The sequence below is a fragment of the Pristiophorus japonicus genome, chromosome 24 (assembly GCF_044704955.1).
Source record: "Pristiophorus japonicus isolate sPriJap1 chromosome 24, sPriJap1.hap1, whole genome shotgun sequence".
NCBI classification, from domain to species: domain Eukaryota; kingdom Metazoa; phylum Chordata; class Chondrichthyes; family Pristiophoridae; genus Pristiophorus; species Pristiophorus japonicus.
The window spans coordinates 32,410,251-32,429,563 of record NC_092000.1 but is presented as its reverse complement, the minus strand read 5'-3'; the positions used below and the strand labels follow the sequence as shown (position 1 = coordinate 32,429,563).

The window sequence follows — 19,313 nt, the reverse complement described above, 5'->3', positions numbered from 1 at the left end:
GAGCTTGTCTCATCACCCACAAGCCATATAATTCATGGTTTTCTGCCTCGGAGAGGTGAATTTTGAAGGAAGAAGGGATCATGCCACCTTCCAGAAACCCTTTGCCTGGGAGGGAGCAGGGAGGGACAACGAACCTTTTCCCTCTGCCATACACAGTCCCTACATTCCGGGGGTGGAAATCTTTTTGTTGAGGAGGTGTCCCGTGGGAGCTTGCAAAGCAACATGGTGTCATCGATTACACCCTGGACCTTGGGGACTCCAGAAACCCTGGAAAATTGGACAACCCTAAATCGCTGCTGACTTGCTGTGATGCCAGTGGTGATGAATTCACCAGCTCTTCTGTAAATTGTGTCAGTCACCTGATGAATCCATGCCCATACTGTACCTTGCTTGATATTACTGAGATCCCCCGTGACTGCTTGAAATGAGCCAGTGCCATAAATGTTGAGTGTTGTGTTCACCTTCATAGACACAGAGAGAGTTGTGAGGGCAGGTGGTCATGGCTGGAGATCCTCAGGCAGTAGGTGGCCATGGCTGGAGGTCCTCAGGCAGTAGGTGGCCATGGCTGGAGGTTTTCAGGCAGCAGGTAGCTATGGCTGGAGGTCCTCAGGCAGTAGGTGGCCATAGCTAGAGGTCCTCAGGCAGTAGGTGGCCATGGCTGGAGGTCCTCAGGCAGTTGGTGGCCATAGCTAGAGGTCCTCAGGCAGTAGGTGGCCATGGCTGGAGGTCCTCAGGCAGTAGGTGGCCATGGCTACAGTTGGAACTGGTGCTCTCCACTCTCCCGTCCTGTGACAGTTGGAACTGGTGCTCTCCACTCTCCCATCCTGCGACAGTTGGAACTGGTGCTCTCCACTCTCTCTCCTGCGACAGTTGGAACTGGTGCTCTCCACTCTCCCGTCCTTATATATATATCAGTAATTAACTTTTAGCATTGTTGTTGCCAATTTCAGTGTATCTAAGGGTTAAGTCATGGCAGGAGAGCTCGGACTAGTGTTATGCGCCTCCTCTACTATGTGGGAAGTCAGGAACACTTCCGGTGTCCCTGACGACTACTTGTGCGGGAAGTGTGTCCACCTCCAGCTCCTGACGGACCGCATTGCGGAACTGGAGCTGCAGGTGGATTCACTTTGGAGCATGCATGATGCTGAGAATGACGTGAATAGCACGTTTAGTGAGTTGGTCTTACCACAGGTAAAGGGTCCACAGCCAGATAGGGAGTGGAAGACCAACAGGAAGAGCAGTGTGGGGAAGTTAGTGCAGGGGTCCCCTGAAAAACAGATACACCGCTTTGGGTACTGTTGGGGGGATGACTCATCGGGGAGAGCAGCAGCAGCCAAGTTCATGGCACCGTGGCTGGATCTGCTGCACAGGAGGGCGGGAAAAAGAGTGGGAGAGCGATAGTGATAGGGGATTCAATTGTAAGTGGAATAGATAGGCGTTTCTGCGGCCGCAACCGAGACTCCAGGATGGTATGTTGCCTCCCTGGTGCAAGGGTCAAGGATGTCTCGGAGCAGGTGCAAGGCATTCTGAAAAGGGAGGGTGAACAGCCAGTTGTCGTGATGCATATAGGTACCAACAATATTGGTAAAAAATGGGGTGAGGTCTTACGAGGCTAATTTAGGGAGCTAGGAGTTAAATTAAAATGTAGGACCTCAAAAGTAGTAATCTCAGGATTGCTACCAGTCCCACGTGCTAGTCAGAGTAGGAATCGTAGGATAGCTCAGATGAATACGTGGCTTGAGAAATGGTGCAGAAGGGAGGGATTCAAATTCATGGGGCATTGGAACCGGTTCTGGGGGAGGTGGGACCAGTACAAACCGGACGGTCTGCACCTGGGCAGGACCAGAACCAATGTCCGAGGGGGAGTGTTTGCTAGTGCTGTTGGGGAGGAGTTAAATTAATATGGCAGGGGGATGGGAACCTATGCAGGGAGACAGAGGGAAATAGAAGGGGGGCAGAAGGAAAAGATAGAAAGGAGAATAGTAAAAGTGGAGGGCAGAGAAACCCAAGGCAAAAAGCAAAAAGGGCCACAATACAGCAAGATGCAAAAGGGGCAAAGTGTGTTAAAAAGACAAGCCTGAAGGCTCTGTGCCTCAATGCGAGGAGTATTCGGAATAAGGTGGATGAATTAACTGAGCAGATAGCAATTAACGGATATGATGTGATTGGCATCACAGAGACATGGCTCCAGGGTGACCAAGGCTGGGAACTCAACATCGAGGGGTATTCAGCATTTAGGAAGGATAGACAGAAAGGAAAAGGAGGCGGGGTGGCGTTGCTGTTTAAAGAGGAAATCAATGCAATTGTAAGGAAGGACATTAGCCTGGATGATGTGGAATCGGTATGGGTGGAGCTGCGGAATTCCAAAAGGCAGAAAACGCTAGTGGGAGTTGTGTACAGACCACCAAATAGTAGTAGTGAGGTTGGGGACAGCATCAAACAAGAAATAAGGGATGTGTGCAATAAAGGTACAGCAGTTATCATGGGCGACTTTAATTTAAATGAGAAGGGACTAATTAGCAATCTTGTTGTGCGAGGCCCCTTGGGGAAGAGTGACCATAACATGGTAGAATTCTTTATTAAGATGGAGAGTGACAAAGCTAATTCGGAAACTAGGGTCCTGAACTTAAGGAAAGATAACTTCGACGGTATGAGGTGTGAATTGGCTAGAATAGACTGGCAGAGGATAGTTAAAGGGTTGACGGTGGATAAATAATGGCAAACATTTAAAGCTCACATGGATGAACTTCAGCAATTGTACATCCCTGTCTGGAGTCCACAACTGGGAAGGTGGCTCAACCATGGCTAACAAGGGAAATTAAGGATAGTGTTAAAACCAAGGAAGAGGCATATAAATTGGCCAGAAAAAGCAACAACCCTGAGGACTGGGAGAAATTTAGAATACAGCAGAGGAGGACTAAGGGTTTAATTAAGAGGGGGAAAATAGAGTACGAGAGGAAGCTTGCAGGGAACATAAAAACTGACTGCAAAAGCTTCTATAAATATGTGAAGAGAAAAAGATTAGGAAAGACAAATGTAGGTCCCTTACAGTCAGATTCACGTGAATTTATAATGGGGTACAAAGATATGGCAGACCAATTGAACCAATACTTTGGTTCTGCCTTCACAAAGGAAGATACAAATAACCTTCCGAATGTACTAGGGGACATTGGGTCTCGTGAGAATGAGAAACTGAAAGATATCCTTATTAGGCAGGAAATTGTGTTAGGGAAATTGATGGGATTAAAGGCCAATTAATCCCCGGGTCCAGATAGTCTGCATCCCAGACTACTTAAGGAAGTGGCCCGAGAAATAGTGGATGCATTGGTGATCATTTTCCAACAATCTATCGACTCTGGATCAGTTCCTATGGACTGGAGGGTAGCTAATGTAATGCCACTTTTTAAAAAAGGAGGGAGAGAGAAAGCGGGTAATTATAGACCGGTTAGCCTGACATCAGTAGTGGGGAAAATGTTGGAATCAATCATTAAGGATGAAATAGCAACCCATTTGGAAAGCAGTGACAGGATCGGACCGAGTCAGCATGGATTTATGAAAGGGAAATCATGCTTGACGAATCTTCTGAAATTTTTTGAGGATGTAACTAGTAGAGTGGACAAGGGAGAACCAGTGGATGTGGTGTATTTGGACTTTCAAAAGGCTTTTGATAAGGTCCCGCACAAGAGATTGGTGTACAAAATCAAAGCGCATGGTATTGGGGTAAATGTACTGACGTGGATAGAGAACTGGTTGGCAGACAGGAAGCAGAGAGTCGGGATAAACGGGTCCTTTTCAGAATGGCATGCAGTGACTAGTGGAGTGCCGCAGGGCTCAGTGCTGGGACCCCAGCTCTTTACAATATACATCAACAATTTGAATGAAGGAATAGAGTGTAATATCTCCAAGTTTGCGGATGACACTAAACTGGGTGGCGGTGTGAGCTGTGAGGAGGACGCTAAGAGGCTGCAGGGTGACTTGGACAGATTAGGTGAGTGGGCAAATACATGGCAGATGCAGTATAATGTGGATAAATGTGAGGTTATCCATTTTGGGGGCAAAAACACGAAGGCAGAATATTATCTGAATGGCGGCAGACTAGAAAAAGGGGAGGTGCAACGAGACCTGGGTGTCATGGTTCATCAGTCACTGAAAGTGGGCATGCAGGTACAGCAGGCGGTAAAGAAGGCAAATGGTATGTTGGCCTTCATAGCAAGGGGATTTGAATATTGGAGCAGGGAGGTCTTACTGCAGTTGTACAGGGCCTTAGTGAGGCCTCACCTGGAATATTGTGTTCAGTTTTGGTCTCCTAGTCTGAGGAAGGACGTTCTTGCTATTGAGGGAGTGCAGCGAAGGTTCACCAGACTGATTCCAGGGATGGCTGGGCTGACATATGAGGAGAGACTGGATCAACTGGGCCTTTATTCACTGGCGTTTAGAAGGATGAGAGGGGATCTCATAGAAACATATAAGATTCTGACGGGACTGGACAGGTTAGATGCGGGAAGAATGTTCTCGATGTTGGGGAAGTCCAGAACCAGGGGACATAGTCTTAGGATAAGGGGTAGGCCATTTAGGACTGAGATGAGGAGAAACTTCTTCACTCAGAGAGTTGTTGACCTGTGGAATTCCCTGCCGCAGAGAGTTGTTGATGCCAGTTCATTGGATATATTCAAGAGGGAGTTAGATATGACCCTTACGGTTAAGGGGATAAAGGGGTATGGAGAGAAAGCAGGAAAGGGGCACTGAAGGAATGATCAGCCATGATCTTATTGAATGGCAGTGCAGGCTCGAAGGGCCGAATGGCCTACTCCTGCACCTATTTTTTATGTTTCTATGTTTCTATGGCTGGAGGTCCTGAGATAGTAGGTGGCCATGGCTGGAGGTCCTCAGGCAGTAGGTGGCCATGGCTAGAGGTCCTCAGGCAGTAGGTGGCCATGGCTGGAGGTCCTCGGGCAGTAGGTGGGCAGGGCTGGAGGTCCTCAGGCAGTAGGTGGGCATGGCTGGAGGTCCTCAGGTAGTAGGTGGGCATGGCTGGAGGTCCTCAGGCAGTAAGTGAGCAGGGCTGGAGGTCCTCAGGCAGTAGGTGGGCATGGCTGGAGGTCCTCAGGCAGTAGGTGGCCATGGCTAGAGGTCCTCAGGCAGTAGGTGGCCATGGCTGGAGGTCCTCGGGCAGTAGGTGGTCATGGCTGGAGGTCCTCGGGCAGTAGGTGGCCATGGCTGGAGGTCCTCGGGCAGTAGGTGGCCATGGCTGGAGGTCCTCGGGCAGTAGGTGGCCATGGCTGGAGGTCCTCGGGCAGTAGGTGGCCTTGGCTGAAGGTCCTCGGGCAGTAGGTGGCCATGGCTGGAGGTCCTCGGGCATTAGGTGGCCATGGCTGGAGGTCCTCGGGCAGTAGGTGGCCATGGCTGGCGGTCCTCGGGCAGTAGGTGGCCTTGGCTGAAGGTCCTCGGGCAGTAGGTGGCCATGGCTGGAGGTCCTTGGGCAGTAGGTGGCAGGCATTGCTGCCTCTTCAGAGAAGCATAATTCCAACTATTACGTCTTTGTCCAACACAATCCCTGTAGGTCCTGTGTTGCCTGTATATTTGTGGGGGGGGGGGGGGGGGGCGGTGGGGGGGGGGATTATCTGGGGTTGCCTCCGTTTCCTTTTCTCCCGACCCGCTCTTCCTCTGTGATGATGCCACACAAAGCTATGCCCGTGGAAAACCCCATACCTGCCCGTGACATGTCTTCGCTGTGGGCAAGGGAGAGAGGCAATAATTCCCCGGGACCACCCGGGAGTCAGTCAGTCCAAGGCAAAAAAAGAAAATCGTTCCTCAAACCTGCAGCAATGGTCAGACTCGGAGTGGGAGAAACTTGCTGCAATCACGGAGTGGGGACCTGAAGCCCCTTATTTGAATATGCAAATGGCCTAATGCCTGCTTGAGGCGTGGCTAAAGGACGCGCCTTGATTGCCCTTACCCAATGTGGCGGGCAGAGAGCTCCCGGTTTCAAATGTGCGTGTGCTCCCCGCCCGCCATTTTGGGGACATGGGATGTCGCGCTGAGCCTGGAAAACGGGCACGACACGGCCCAATTTATCCGCCAAGAGAGTTCCGACTTCCACAGGTCTCAGAGGATCCTGGGTCATTTATCTCCTATTCCATTAGTCAAAATGTCGAGGCACTCAGACTGCAGTTCCATTCGTTGGAGATCCACCTTCACATCGAGCCTCAGGTTATCCTACACATCATTCACAGCTTTCAGAACTCACAGCAATAGCTTGGCGGCTGTTTCGCTCTGTGACTGTCTGTCTGCCAGATGTAGTCTCCTGTACTCGCTGGCTGGCCCCGTGGCTGGAATGCATGGTGGAAATCAACCAGAAACACCAGGCGCGAATCAGGCTGTGCCTGCGGCCCTCACTCTCAGATCTTTCAATGAGCCACCTGGGGGCTGGCTCACTGGAGGGGCCAAATTGTGTTTGGAAGTTTGATGGGAGGGTGGGTGGTTAATTTTATAGTGAAAACAAGTGCTGCCCCAATTTCCTAGCCAGTCAAGTGAGTTGCTCCATTTTAGGCTCCAAAGTCAGGTCCTAGAATACCAAATGAATCAATGTTATCAGGACAGGAGCAACAACCTTAGATGCCCTTTTTACATGGGCACGTTTAAGGCACATTGCGCTTATGGTCCACAATATGGGAAATTGCACGTGCTGCCTTTAGATTGTATTTACATTTCATCATAACACTGTGCTGATTCTCCCAACACAAGCCCCCCTCCCCCACCAACCCCCCCACCCCCGCCCCCGGCCCGTCTGCCCCCCAGCACAACCCCACACCACCAACCCCCATCCCCCCATACTCCCACCACCACCTACCCCCCCCGCCCCCGCACCTCCCCACCACCACCGGCCCCCCGCAACCCCCCCACCCCCCCCGACCCATCCCCCATCACCCGCCCCTTTCCCACCCCCCATTCACCCCCGCAGCCCCCCCGCCACCACCACCTACCCCCCTATACACCCCCACCACCATCCACATTGATGGCAATGGCATTAAAACTCGGGAGCCATTTCCCTGTCACCTGTTTTACACTTGTGCACAAAGTCAAACTCTATCCCAATATCTCTTCCTGCCATGGTCTGTAATTACACTTAAACCAGTGTAAAATCACAAAAGCAAAGTACTGAGATAATAACCTCCTGCCACGACTGCGCACGACCTCAGTCTGGTGCCAAGTTGTGGCACTAAACAGATCAATGTTTTCTCCATTTCAGTTGCAGAGAAGTTGAGCAGAGTAGAAAGTTCACAGGAGGAACTGAAGATGGAACTTTCCCAGATGAAGAATAACGGTAAGTTGTCGGACTGATCTATTCCCCAGACTCCGGTCCCGGATGGACTTTCTCAGATCACAGAGCCTGTGGTGAGGATACCTTTGGGTCTGGTGTTGCTGAATCCACAATGCCGCTCTCTTCTTGGCTTCATCCTCTCCTCTTCCTCAACACAAAATCCCGAGAGGGTAATCCATCATCCCTGCAGATGAATCCCACATCAAACTGCCAGCAAAACTCGGCAAACATCTTTGAGTTCAGAGTTTTGCCGTTTTTAAACATTCCAAGTCACTTGCAGCCATAACAGTGTGGCAAGCTCGTTACCTGTCCGACCTATGACCTTCCCTCCCTCGGAGACACCATTCAGGCCCAAAACCACCACCTTTATGGTGATAGTGATTGGCAGGGGCAGTAAATGCAGACTGAGCAACTTCCCCCACCCACACGCGTCAGGTCTGGAGCGGGGAAATCGTGGCGACTATTGTTTCTGGTCGGAGTTTCGGGAAGAGATTTCCCCACCTGTGTCGGATATCACCTGGAAATGGGAGGTTAAGCAAAGACACTCGAAGCCTTGGACATTTCAGCCTGAGCACGAGGCACCTGGGATATCAGCTAGTTAAAGGGAAGGAAAGGTATATCCAGAATATTACTTTGGATTGAATCACGAGAGTAGGACAAAGGGACACAGGTTCAAAGTAATAAAAGAGGAATTCAGGACTGATATAAGAACATAAGAAATAGGAGCAGGAGTAGGCCATACGGCCCCTCGAGCCTGCTCTGCCATTTAATAAGATCATGGCTGATCTGATCATGGACTCAGCTCCACTTCCCTGCCCGCTCCCCATAATCCTTTACTCCTTATTGCTCAAAAATCTGTCAATCTCCGCCTTAAATAGATTCAATATCCCAGCCTCCACAGCTCTCTGGGGCAGAGAATTCCATAGATTTACAACCCTCTGAGAGAAAAAAAATCCTCCTCATCTAGGTTTTAAATGGGCGGCCCCTTATTTTGAGACCATGTCCCCTAGTTTTAGTTTCCCCTATGAGTGGAAATATCCTCTCTGCATCCACCCTGTCCAGCTCTCTCATTATCTTATATGTTTCGATAAGATCACCTCTCATTCTTCTGAACTCCAATGTGTATAGGCCCGACCTACTCAACCTATCCTCAAAGTCAACCCCCTCATCTCCGGAATCAACCTCGTGAACCTTCTCTGAACTGCCTCCAATGCAAGTATATCCTTCCTTAAATACAGAGACCAAAACTGTACGCAGTACTCCAGGTGTGGCCTCACCAATACCCTGTACAGTTGTAGCAGGACTTCTCTGCTTTTATACTCTATCCCCCTTGCAATAAAGACCAACATTCCATTGGCCTTCCTGATTACTTGCTGTACCTGCATACTAACGTTTTGTGTTTCATGCACAAGGACCCCCAGGTCTCTCTGTACTGCAGTAGTTTGCAATTTTTTCTTCATTTAAATTATAATCTCTTTTGTATTTTTTTCTGCCAAAGTGGATAACCTCACACTTTCCCACATTATACTCCATCTGCCAACTCGATCCACTTTGACTTCCTGAAATAAGAGAGGACAGACCTCCCCAGAAGGGACAGCAAGGGCCAGCCAAGGTGCCTTACCCCAGTCCAAGTACATCCCTCCCTCAGCCAAAGTGCCTTACCCGAGTGCAAGTGCATCCTCCGCACCACCCCCCACCCCGCCACCATCCCCCACCATAGATGGGGAATTGTGTGTGGATTGTTAACAGGTTTATTGGGTATGAAGTGAATAGTGACAGTGTCATGACTTCTGGATTTCATCCACTCCAGCGATATTCTTAGAAGAACGTTATCCATCTTCCCTGAGTTCCCTCTCTCCCCTCTGATCTCCCCAAACCTGTGTCTCTCCCAATCAGCCCCCCGCTGCTTCTCTGCTCGTCGCTGCCACTTTTGGGCCAGGCCAGCCGAGGTGGGGAGAGTCGGGGCGGGGGGTGTGGGCGGGGGTAGAGAGAGATCGGGGTGGAGAGAGGTCAGGGGGGTGGAGAGAGTCGGGGGGGGAGAGAGGTCGGGGGGGAGAGAGGTCGGGGGTAGAGAGAGGTTGGGGGTAGAGAGAGGTTGGGGGGGAGAGAGATCAGTGGGGTGGAGAGAGGTCGGGGGGTAGAGAGAGGTCGGGGGGTGGAGAGAGGTCGGGGGGCGGAGAGAGGTCGGGGGGGCGGAGAGAGGTCGGGGGATAGAGAGAGGTCGGGGGGGAGAGAGGTCGGGGGTAGAGAGAGGTTGGGGGGGAGAGAGGTCAGTGGGGTGGAGAGAGGTCGGGGGGGGAGAGAGGTCAGGGGGGTGGAGAGAGGTCGTGGGGGGAGAGAGGTCGGGGGTAGAGAGAGGTTGGGGGAGAGAGGTCGGGGGGGTGGAGAGAGGTCGGGGGGGTGGAGAGAGGTCGGGGGGGGAGAGAGGTCGGGGGTAGAGAGAGGTTGGGGGGAGAGAGGTCGGGGGGTGGAGAGAGGTCGGGGGGGGGAGAGAGGTCGGGGGGAGAGAGGCCGTGGGGGAGAGAGGTCGGCGGGGGAGAGGTCGGGGGGTGGAGAGAAGTCGGGGGGGGGTGGAGAGAGCTCGGGGGGGGAGAGAGGTCGGGGGGTAGAGAGAGGTTGGGGGGGAGAGAGGTTGCGGGGGGGAGAGAGGTCGGGGGGTAGAGAGAGGTTGGGGGGAGAGAGGTCGGGGGGGGAGAGAGGTCGGGGGAATGGAGAGAGGTCGGGGGGAGAGAGGTCGGGGGGTGGAGAGAGGTCGGGGGGTAGAGAGAGGTTGGGGGGGAGAGAGGTCAGTGGGGTGGAGAGAGGTCGGGGGGGGAGAGAGGTCGGGGGGGTGGAGAGAGGTCGGGGGGGTGGAGAGAGGTCGGGGGGGGAGAGAGGTCGGGGGGGGTAGAGAGAGGTTGGGGGGTAGAGAGGTCAGTGGGGTGGAGAGAGGTCGGGATGGGGAGAGAGGTCGGGGGTGGTGGAGAGAGGTCGAGGGGGGTGAGAGGTTGGGGGTGGAGAGAGGTCAGTGGGGTAGAGAGAGGTCGGGGGGGAGAGGTCGGGGGGGGGTGGAGAGAGGTCGGGGGGGCAGAGAGTTCGGGGGGTAGAGAGAGGTTGGGGGGGGAGAGAGGTCAGTGGGATGGAGAGAGGTCGGGGGGGGAGAGGTCGGGGGGCGTGGAGAGAGGTCGGGGGGTGGAGAGAGGTCGGGGGGTAGAGAGAGGTCGAGGGGGTAGAGAGAGATTGGGGGGGAGAGAGGTCAGTGGGGTGGAGAGAGGTCGGTGAGGGGAGAGGTCGGGAGGGTGGAGAGAGATTGCGGGGGAGAGAGGTTGGGGGGTAGAGAGAGGTTGGGGGGGAGAGAGGTCAATGGGGTGGAGAGAGGTCGGGGGGGTGGGGAGAGGTCGGGGGGGTGGAGAGAGGTTGGGGGGTAGAGAGAGGTTGGGGGGAAGAGAGGTCAATGGGGTGGAGAGAGGTCGGGGGGAGAGGTCGGGGGGGTGGAGAGAGGTCGGGGGGTAGAGAGAGGTTGGGGGGGAGAGAGGTCAATGGGGTGGAGAGAGGTCGGGGGGAGAGGTCGGGGGGGTGGAGAGAGGTCGGGGGGGGTGGAGAGAGGTCGGTGGGGGGAGAGGCCGTGGGGGAGAGAGGTCGGGGGGGGAGAGGTCGGGGGGTGGAGAGAAGTCGGGGGGGGGTGGAGAGAGCTCGGGGGGGGGGAGAGAGGTCGGGGGGTAGGGAGAGGTTGGGGGGGAGAGAGGTTGCAGGGGGGAGAGAGGTCGGGGGGTAGAGAGAGGTTGGGGGGAGAGAGGTCGGGGGGGGAGAGAGGTCGGGGGAATGGAGCGAGGTCGGGGGGAGAGAGGTCGGGGGGTGGAGAGAGGTCGGGGGGTAGAGAGAGGTTGGGGGGGAGAGAGGTCAGTGGGGTCGAGAGAGGTCGGGGGGGAGAGAGGTCGGGGGAGTGGAGAGAGGTCGGGGGGGTGGAGAGAGGTCGGGGGGGAGAGAGGTCTGGGGGGTAGAGAGAGGTTGGGGGGTAGAGAGGTCAGTGGGGTGGAGAGAGGTCGGGGGGGGAGAGAGGTCGGGGGGGGTGGAGAGAGGTCGAGGGGGGTGAGAGGTTGGGGGTGGAAAGAGGTCAGTGGGGTAGAGAGAGGTCGGGGGGGAGAGGTCGGGGGGGTGGAGAGAGGTCGGGGGGGCAGAGAGTTCGGGGGGTAGAGAGAGGTTGTGGGGGGAGGGAGGTCAGTGGGATGGAGAGAGGTCGGGGGGGGGAGAGGTCGGGGGGGTGGAGAGAGGTCGGGGGGTGGAGAGAGGTCGGGGGGTAGAGAGAGGTCGAGGGGTTAGAGAGAGGTTGGGGGGGAGAGAGGTCAGTGGGGTGGAGAGAGGTCGGTGGGGGGAGAGGTCGGGGGGATGGAGAGAGATTGCGGGGGAGAGAGGTTGGGGGGTAGAGAGAGGTTGGGGGGGATTGAGGTCAATGGGGTGGAGAGAGGTCGGGGGGGTGGGGAGAGGTCGGGTGGATGGAGAGAGGTCGGGGGGTAGAGAGAGGTTGGGGGGGAGAGAGGTCAATGGGGTGGAGAGAGGTTGGGGGGAGAGGTCGGGGGGGTGGAGAGAGGTCGGGGGGTAGAGAGAGGTTGGGGGGGAGAGAGGTCAATGGGGTGGAGAGAGGTCGGGGGAGAGAGGCCGTGGGGGAGAGAGGTCGGGGGGGGAGAGGTCGGGGTTGGAGAGAAGTCGGGGGGGGTGGAGAGAGCTCGGGGGGGGGGGAGAGAGGTCGGGGGGTAGAGAGAGGTTGCAGGGGGGAGAGAGGTTGCAGGGGGGAGAGAGGTCGGGGGGTAGAGAGAGGTTGGGGGGAGAGAGGTCGGGGGGGGAGAGAGGTCGGGGGAATGGAGAGAGGTCGGGGGGAGAGAGGTCGGGGGGTGGAGAGAGGTCGGGGGGTAGAGAGAGGTTGGGGGGGAGAGAGGTCAGTGGGGTGGAGAGAGGTCGGGGGGGGAGAGAGGTCGGGGGGGTGGAGAGAGGTCGGGGGGGTGGAGAGAGGTCGGGGGGGGAGAGAGGTCTGGGGGGTAGAGAGAGGTTGGGGGGTAGAGAGGTCAGTGGGGTGGAGAGAGGTCGGGGGGGGAGAGAGGTCGGGGGGGTGGAGAGAGGTCGAGGGGGGTGAGAGGTTGGGGTTGGAAAGAGGTCAGTGGGGTAGAGAGAGGTCGGGGGGGAGAGGTCGGGGGGGGTGGAGAGAGGTCGGGGGGGCAGAGAGTTCGGGGGGTAGAGAGAGGTTGCGGGGGGAGGGAGGTCAGTGGGATGGAGAGAGGTCGGGGGGGGAGAGGTCGGGGGGGTGGAGAGAGGTCGGGGGGTGGAGAGAGGTCGGGGGGTAGAGAGAGGTCGAGGGGTTAGAGAGAGGTTGGGGGGGAGAGAGGTCAGTGGGGTGGAGAGAGGTCGGTGGGGGGAGAGGTCGGGGGGGTGGAGAGAGATTGCGGGGGAGAGAGGTTGGGGGGTAGAGAGAGGTTGGGGGGGAGAGAGGTCAATGGGGTGGAGAGAGGTCGGGGGGGTGGGGAGAGGTCGGGTGGATGGAGAGAGGTCGGGGGGTAGAGAGAGGTTGGGGGGGAGAGAGGTCAATGGGGTGGAGAGAGGTCGGGGGGAGAGGTCGGGGGGGTGGAGAGAGGTCGAGGGGTAGAGAGAGGTTGGGGGGGAGAGAGGTCAATGGGGTGGAGAGAGGTCGGGGGGAGAGGTCGGGGGGGTGGAGAGAGGTCGGGGGTTAGAGAGAGGTCGGGGGGGTAGAGAGAAGTTGTGGGGGAGAGAGGTCAATGGGGTGGAGAGAGGTCGGGGGGGTGAGAGGTTGGGGGGGAGAGAGGTCAGTGGGGTGGAGAGAGGTCGGGGGGGAGAGGTCAGGGGGGGTGGAGAGAAGTCGGGGGGGCAGAGAGGTCGGGGGGTAGAGAGAGGTTGGGGGGAGAGAGGTCAGTGGGATGGAGTGAGGTCAGGGGGGGAGAGGTCGGGGGGGTGGAGAGAGGTCGGGGTGGAGAGAGATCGGGGGGTAGAGAGTTCGAGGGGGTAGAGAGAGGTTGGGGGGGGGAGAGGTCAGTGGGGTGGAGAGAGGTCGGTGGGGGGAGAGGTCGGGGGGGTGGAGAGAGATTGCGGTGGAGAGAGGTTGGGGTGGGTGGAGAGAGGTCGGGGGGGAGAGAGTCGGGGGGTAGAGAGGTCGGGGAGCAGAGAGGTCGGTTGTTAGAGAGGTTAGGGAGCAGAGAGGTCGGGGGGGAGTCAGGGGGGGAGAGTTGTGGGGGAGAGAGATCGGGGCGGGAAGTCAGGGGTGGGGGAGGAGAGAGTCAGGGAGAGAGTTGGGGGGGGATAGAGTCATCCTTCTCCGGTTTCTCCCCGATCTCCCCTCTCCGATCTCTCCACACTCATCTTATCCATGAGACCCACTTCCTGCTCCCCTGACCCTAATCCCACTAAACTGCTGACCACCCAACTTTCTTTTCTGGCTCTCATGTTGGCTGATATTGTTAACGGTTCCCTCTCCTCAGGTACAGTCCCCCTCTCCCTCAAACCAGCTGTCATCACCTCTCTCCTCAACAAACCAATCCTTGACCTCTCTGTCCTTGCATACTACAATTCCATCTCCAACCTCCCTTTCCTCTCCAAAGTGCTTGAACATGTTGTCGCCTCCCAGATCCGTGCCCATCATTCCCGCAATTCCATGTTTGAATCTCTCCAATCTGGTTTCCAACCCTGCCACGGTACCGAAACATCTCTCTTCATCGTCACTAATGACATCCTTTGTGACTGTGACAAAGGCAAACTATCCCTCCTTGTCCTTCTCGATCTGTCTGCAGCCTTTGTCATGGTGGACCACTCCATCATCCTCCAACGCCTCTCCACTATCATCCAGCTGGGTGGGACCGAACTCGCCTGGTTCCATTCTTATCTATCTAATCATGGCCAGAAAAATCACCTGCAATGGTTTCTCTTCCCACCCCCGTATCGTTACCTCTGGTGTCCCCCAAGGATCTATCCTTGGGCCCTTCCTATTTCTCATCTACATGTTGCCCCTTGACAACATCACCCGAAAACACATCAGTTTCCACATGTACACTGATGACACCCAGCTCTACCTCACCACCATTTCTCTCAACCCCTCCACAGTCTCTAAATTGTCAGACTGCTTGTCCAACATCCAGTTCTGGATCAGCAGAAATGTTCTCCAATTAAATATTGGGAAGACCGAAGCCATTGTCTTTGGTCCCCGCCACAATCTCTGTCCCCTAGCCACTGACTCCATCCCTCTCCCTGGTATCTGTCTGAGGTTGAACCAGACTGTTTGCAACCTAGGTGTCATATTTGACACTGAAATGAGCTTCCGACATATCCGTGCCATAACTAAAACTGCCTATTTCCACCTCCGGAACATTGCAAGCCTCCGCCCTTGCCTCAGCTCATCCGCTGCTGAAACCCTCATGCATGCCTTTGTTGCCTCCAAACTTGACTATTCCAACGCACTCCTGGCTGGCCTCCCACATTCTACCCTACGTAAACTACAGGTGATCCAAAACTCGGCTGCCCGTATCCTAACTCGCACCAAGTCCCGTTCACCCATCACCCCCTGTGCTCGCCGACCTACATTGGCTCCCGGTTAAGCAACGCCTCAATTTTAAATTTCTCGTCCTTGTTTACAAATCCCTCCATGGCTTCGCCCCTCCCTATCTCTGTAATCTCCTCCAGCCCCACAACCTCCATGAGATCTCTGCGCTCCTCTAATTCTGCCCTCCTGAGCATCCCTGATTATAATCTCTCCACCATTGGTGGCCGTGCCTTCTGTTGCCTGGGCCCCAAGCTCTGGAACTCCCTCCCTGAACCTCTCCGCCTCTCTACCTCTCTTTCCTCCTTTAAGGTGCTCCCTAAAACCCACCTCTTTTGTTTATCTGCCCTAATTTCTCCTTATGTGGCTTGGTGTCAAATGTTTGTTATATAATGCTCCTGTGAAGCACCTTGGGACATTTTACTATGTTAAGATGCTATATAAATGCAAGTTGTTGTTGTAGGGTGAAAAAGCAGACACGTTCCAAGATTTATTGTTGGGTTTAATGGTTCATTATATCATTGTTACAAATCTCAGAAAGAAGGTTCATTGTCCTCAGTAACTAGTGCCACAGGGATCAGTGCTGGGACCCCCAACAATTTACAATCTATATTAATGACTTGGAAGAAGGGACTGAGTGTAACGTACTCAAGTTTGCTGACAATACAAAGATGGGAGGAAAAGCAATGTGTGAGGAGGACACAAAAAATCTGCAAAAGGACATAGACAGGCTAAGTGAGTGGGCAAAAATTTGGCAGATGGAGTATAATGTTGGAAAGTGTGAGGTCATGCTCTTTGGCAGAAAAAAATCAAAGAGCAAATTGTTATTTAACTGGAGAAAGATTGCAAAGTGCTGCAGTACAGTGGGACCTGGGGGTACTTTTGCATGAAACACAAAAGGTTAGTATGCAGATACAGCAAGTGATCAGGAAGGCCAATGGAATCTTGGCCTTTATTGCAAAGGGGATGGAATATAAAAGCCGGGAAGCCTTACTACGGTCATACAGTGTATTGGTGAGGCCACACCTGGAATACTGCATGCAGTTTTGGATTCCATATTTACGAAAGGATATACTTGCTTTGGAGGCATTTCAGAGAAGGTTCACTAGGTTGATTCCAGGGATGAGGGGTTTGACTTATGAGGAAAGGTTGAGTAGGTTGGGCCTCTACTCATTGGAATTCAGAAGAATGAGGTGATCTTATCGAAACGTGTAAGATTTGAGGGGGCTTGACAAGGTGAATGCAGAGAGGATGTTTCCACTGATAGGGGAGACTAGAACTAGAGGGCATAATCTTAGAATAAAGGGCCGCCCATTTAAAACTGAGATGAGGAGGAATTTCTTCTCTCAGAGGGTTGTAAATCTGTGGAATTCGCTGCGGAAGTTGGGACATTGAATAAATTTAAGACAGAAATAGATAGTTTCTTAACCGATAAGGGAATAAGGGGTTATGGGGAGTGGGCGGGGAAGTGGACCTGAGTCCATGATCAGATCAGCTATGATCGCATTAAATAGCGGAGCAGGCTCGAGGGGCCGAATGGCTACTCCTGCTCCTATTTCTCATGTTATGTCCTGGTGTAACAAGTATCAACATATTTCACGGGCGGGATTACAGAGCTTTGTCTAGTCCAGCAATGCATCTCCTGAAATCACAGTGTGAGCCCCACAATTCTCCACCTATTACAATCAATGGACAGACAATCATGGCCTGTGCACTCACAGTTTCCTAATTATGGGCAAAATGTGTGAGAGCATATTTAGCAAAGCAGCCCCTCCCAGTAAACATAAGCACACTGTGCAAACGGTCGGCTCCAGGTATCGGCTCGGGATCTAAAGTGTGCTTCACTTTCAGTTACAGTGATGTGCGGTGAAGCAAGGATCTCACACGCTGAACTCAGGGCCCAACTTTCACAGCTGACTCACGGTAAGTGTTAAGCAGGGGATCTATGGAGTTCAAGCTCAAACAGCTCTCAATACTTCATCACAAGTTCAAGCGCCTTGCCACAGAGTCACCTTCTCCACGCCCTGTGAGAAAAGACTTTGCCAAAATGTGGAACAGTAGGTAGGCCCATCATTAGCTGAAGTTCGGTGCAAAATGCATGCCAGACAGATACACAAAGGCCCCGGAAGTCCATGGGGTGGCACTCCCGACAGATATGCTGAGACTGTGCCCGCCATGGAACTCTGACGCTCCGTGGTCAGGAGCAGAAACCTTGAGGAGCCGGCCTTCAGCATTGTGGGGGCACCAGGCAACGACTCCCACCAAAGGCCCTGGAAATGCTTCAAACTCCATCCCCCTCCCAAATATTTCTGGGCTCCTCGCCTTCAGGGGTCCAGGCCGTAAGCCCACCCGGATCCCCAGGGAGGCCCCATTTCCATCCCTTTTGACCAGATGTGCCCGGTGAGTCTGCCAAGCTGGCTGTGCAAGTTTGGGGTTTGACTGGGATGGAAACTAAATCTTTGATTTGTGTCTTAGTCCCACAGAGCGTCATCGAAATAAAAGTTTCTCAAACTGAATTCCAAAACGACCTTTCACAGATGAGGAATAACAGTAAGTGTTGAACCCCCACAATCGAATATTCAGCGGTGTTCCCCACAGTGCTTTGGGGGCTCGGTCCGTGTGTATGCCCAGACAGGATTGGGGCCCTTGCCTGATACTGCCACGCTGACCCGAGCTCTGTCACTAATGGAGGGTGTCCTGCCCAGTCTGTACCTAAGATGGGAATAGTGTGAACAGGAGTTCCATTACAACAGCACTTGGTTGGGTTGGTGTTGATCATAAAAAATAGGAGCGGGAGTAGGCCAATCGGCCCCTCGAGCCTGCTCCGCCATTCAATAAAATCATGGCTGATCTTCTACCTCAACTCCACTTTCTTGCACTGTCCCCATATCCCTTAATTCCCTTAAGAACATAAGACGGGAGAGGGAAGTCGGAATGGTTAGCAGTGAAGGGGAGGGAACAGGGAGATGGAGCAGCAGACAATGGGAACGGTATTTGGGATGGGGGGCAAAGTGCAGAAGCTAGAAAGGAGAGTGGCAGATGGAAAACGTCAACATGGGATGAACTGATGGGGTTGGAGGTAGATTAGACTGCCACCTTGAATTGGGGCATTGCTTGAACTGGTCTGATGGGGGGCAGACAAAGGTAGGGCAAGGTTGACAGGAGCAGTTAGAGGGAGAAAAGTGTTACCTTGAATGGGAGAATGGAAGAAGGGTGGTGATTGAAAGGAGGGCACAGGAGAAGATGCCAGTTTGAACTGGAGGTGTTGGAGGAGAAAGTGGGGCCAATTCCCCTCTCGTGTCTGAGGTCTTCGCCACTTTTCCGTTACTCTGGAACTTCTGGGGCTTTTCTAAGTGACCAAACCTGGGCGTTGGGCACAGGCCAGCATTGCTCGGGTACTGAGGTGGGCCAGCCCAGCCCTCCTGCCGTTCATGCACAGGGCAATCCCGAGCAACTTGCCCTAGGCCTTCTTTCAGGTCAGAGGATCGGGGGAAGCTCAGGAGGTGGCCAAAGAGAACCAGGGAGGGAAAGTGCTGTTGATAGAAACATAGAAATTTACAGCGCAGAAGGAGGCCATTTCGGCCCATCGTGTCCACGCCAGCCGATGAAGAGCCACTAGGCCCTCGGTCAGCAGCCCTGAAGGTTACATATAAACCTATAAACAATGACAGAAAGGGAAAGAGCACCCAGCCCAACCAGTCTGCCTCACACAACTGCGACACCCCTTATACTGAAACATTCTACACTCCACCCCAACCGGAGCCATGTTAATTCCTGGGAGAGGCAACAACCAGATAAAAACTCAGGCCAATTGGGGAAAGAAATCTGGGAAAATTCCTCTCCGACCCATTCAGGCATTCGGAACTAATCCCGGAGATCACCCTGGCCATATTAGACTCTCTGAAGTACCATCATATCTGCGCCAGCGTATCTGTGCAGAAATACACCCTTGATCTTATTGAATGGCGGAGCAGGCTCGCGGGGCCTTATGGTCTTTCCTGCTCCTATTTCTTATGTTCTTAGGTGGGAGGCCATTTTTTTTTAACTCATCCAACAAGATCTTTGAACCTTGGTGCTGTTCTCTGCTCTCCAACAGCAGCTGAAGGCCAGAGACGGATGGCCAGGACCACAGCTGCTGAACTCTGAGACGCCCCTCTTTCCCCCTCCTTTGCCCAGTGCAAGGCCCTGTCGGGAGGGAAGACCAGTGCCAGGAGAGTTCCCGGACCATGCTAATCATCAGACGCACCAAAATCAGATGCAAAGGGGCCTTGATAGAGGCACTGGCCTTTTGGGCATGTTGCACCTCTCTCTCGGGGGAGGGAATTCCTGCCGAGTGTGTGAAAGGACGGGGAGATGAATAGGGTGCAGAGGTGGTTACATGACTCTGTGAAATGGGAAGAGGAGGGCATGAGGAGGTGAGATTGATCGTTGAGGTAACATTTTGGGAAGTAATAGTCTGATCTGTTGAAAAGCTAAATG

At 54.0% G+C, this 19,313-nt stretch overlaps 1 protein-coding gene across 1 annotated transcript in view; it reads left to right on the top strand.

Moving 5' to 3' along the window:
- LOC139237858 (uncharacterized) overlaps positions 1–19,313 on the top strand; it is a 198,024-nt gene that overhangs the window by 21,903 nt on the left and 156,808 nt on the right. Inside the window, exons 6-8 of the mRNA XM_070867083.1 lie at positions 7,250–7,324; positions 16,686–16,757; positions 17,310–17,384. Coding sequence (XP_070723184.1) covers positions 7,250–7,324; positions 16,686–16,757; positions 17,310–17,384 — 222 coding nt within the window. The remainder of the gene's footprint in view (positions 1–7,249; positions 7,325–16,685; positions 16,758–17,309; positions 17,385–19,313) is intronic.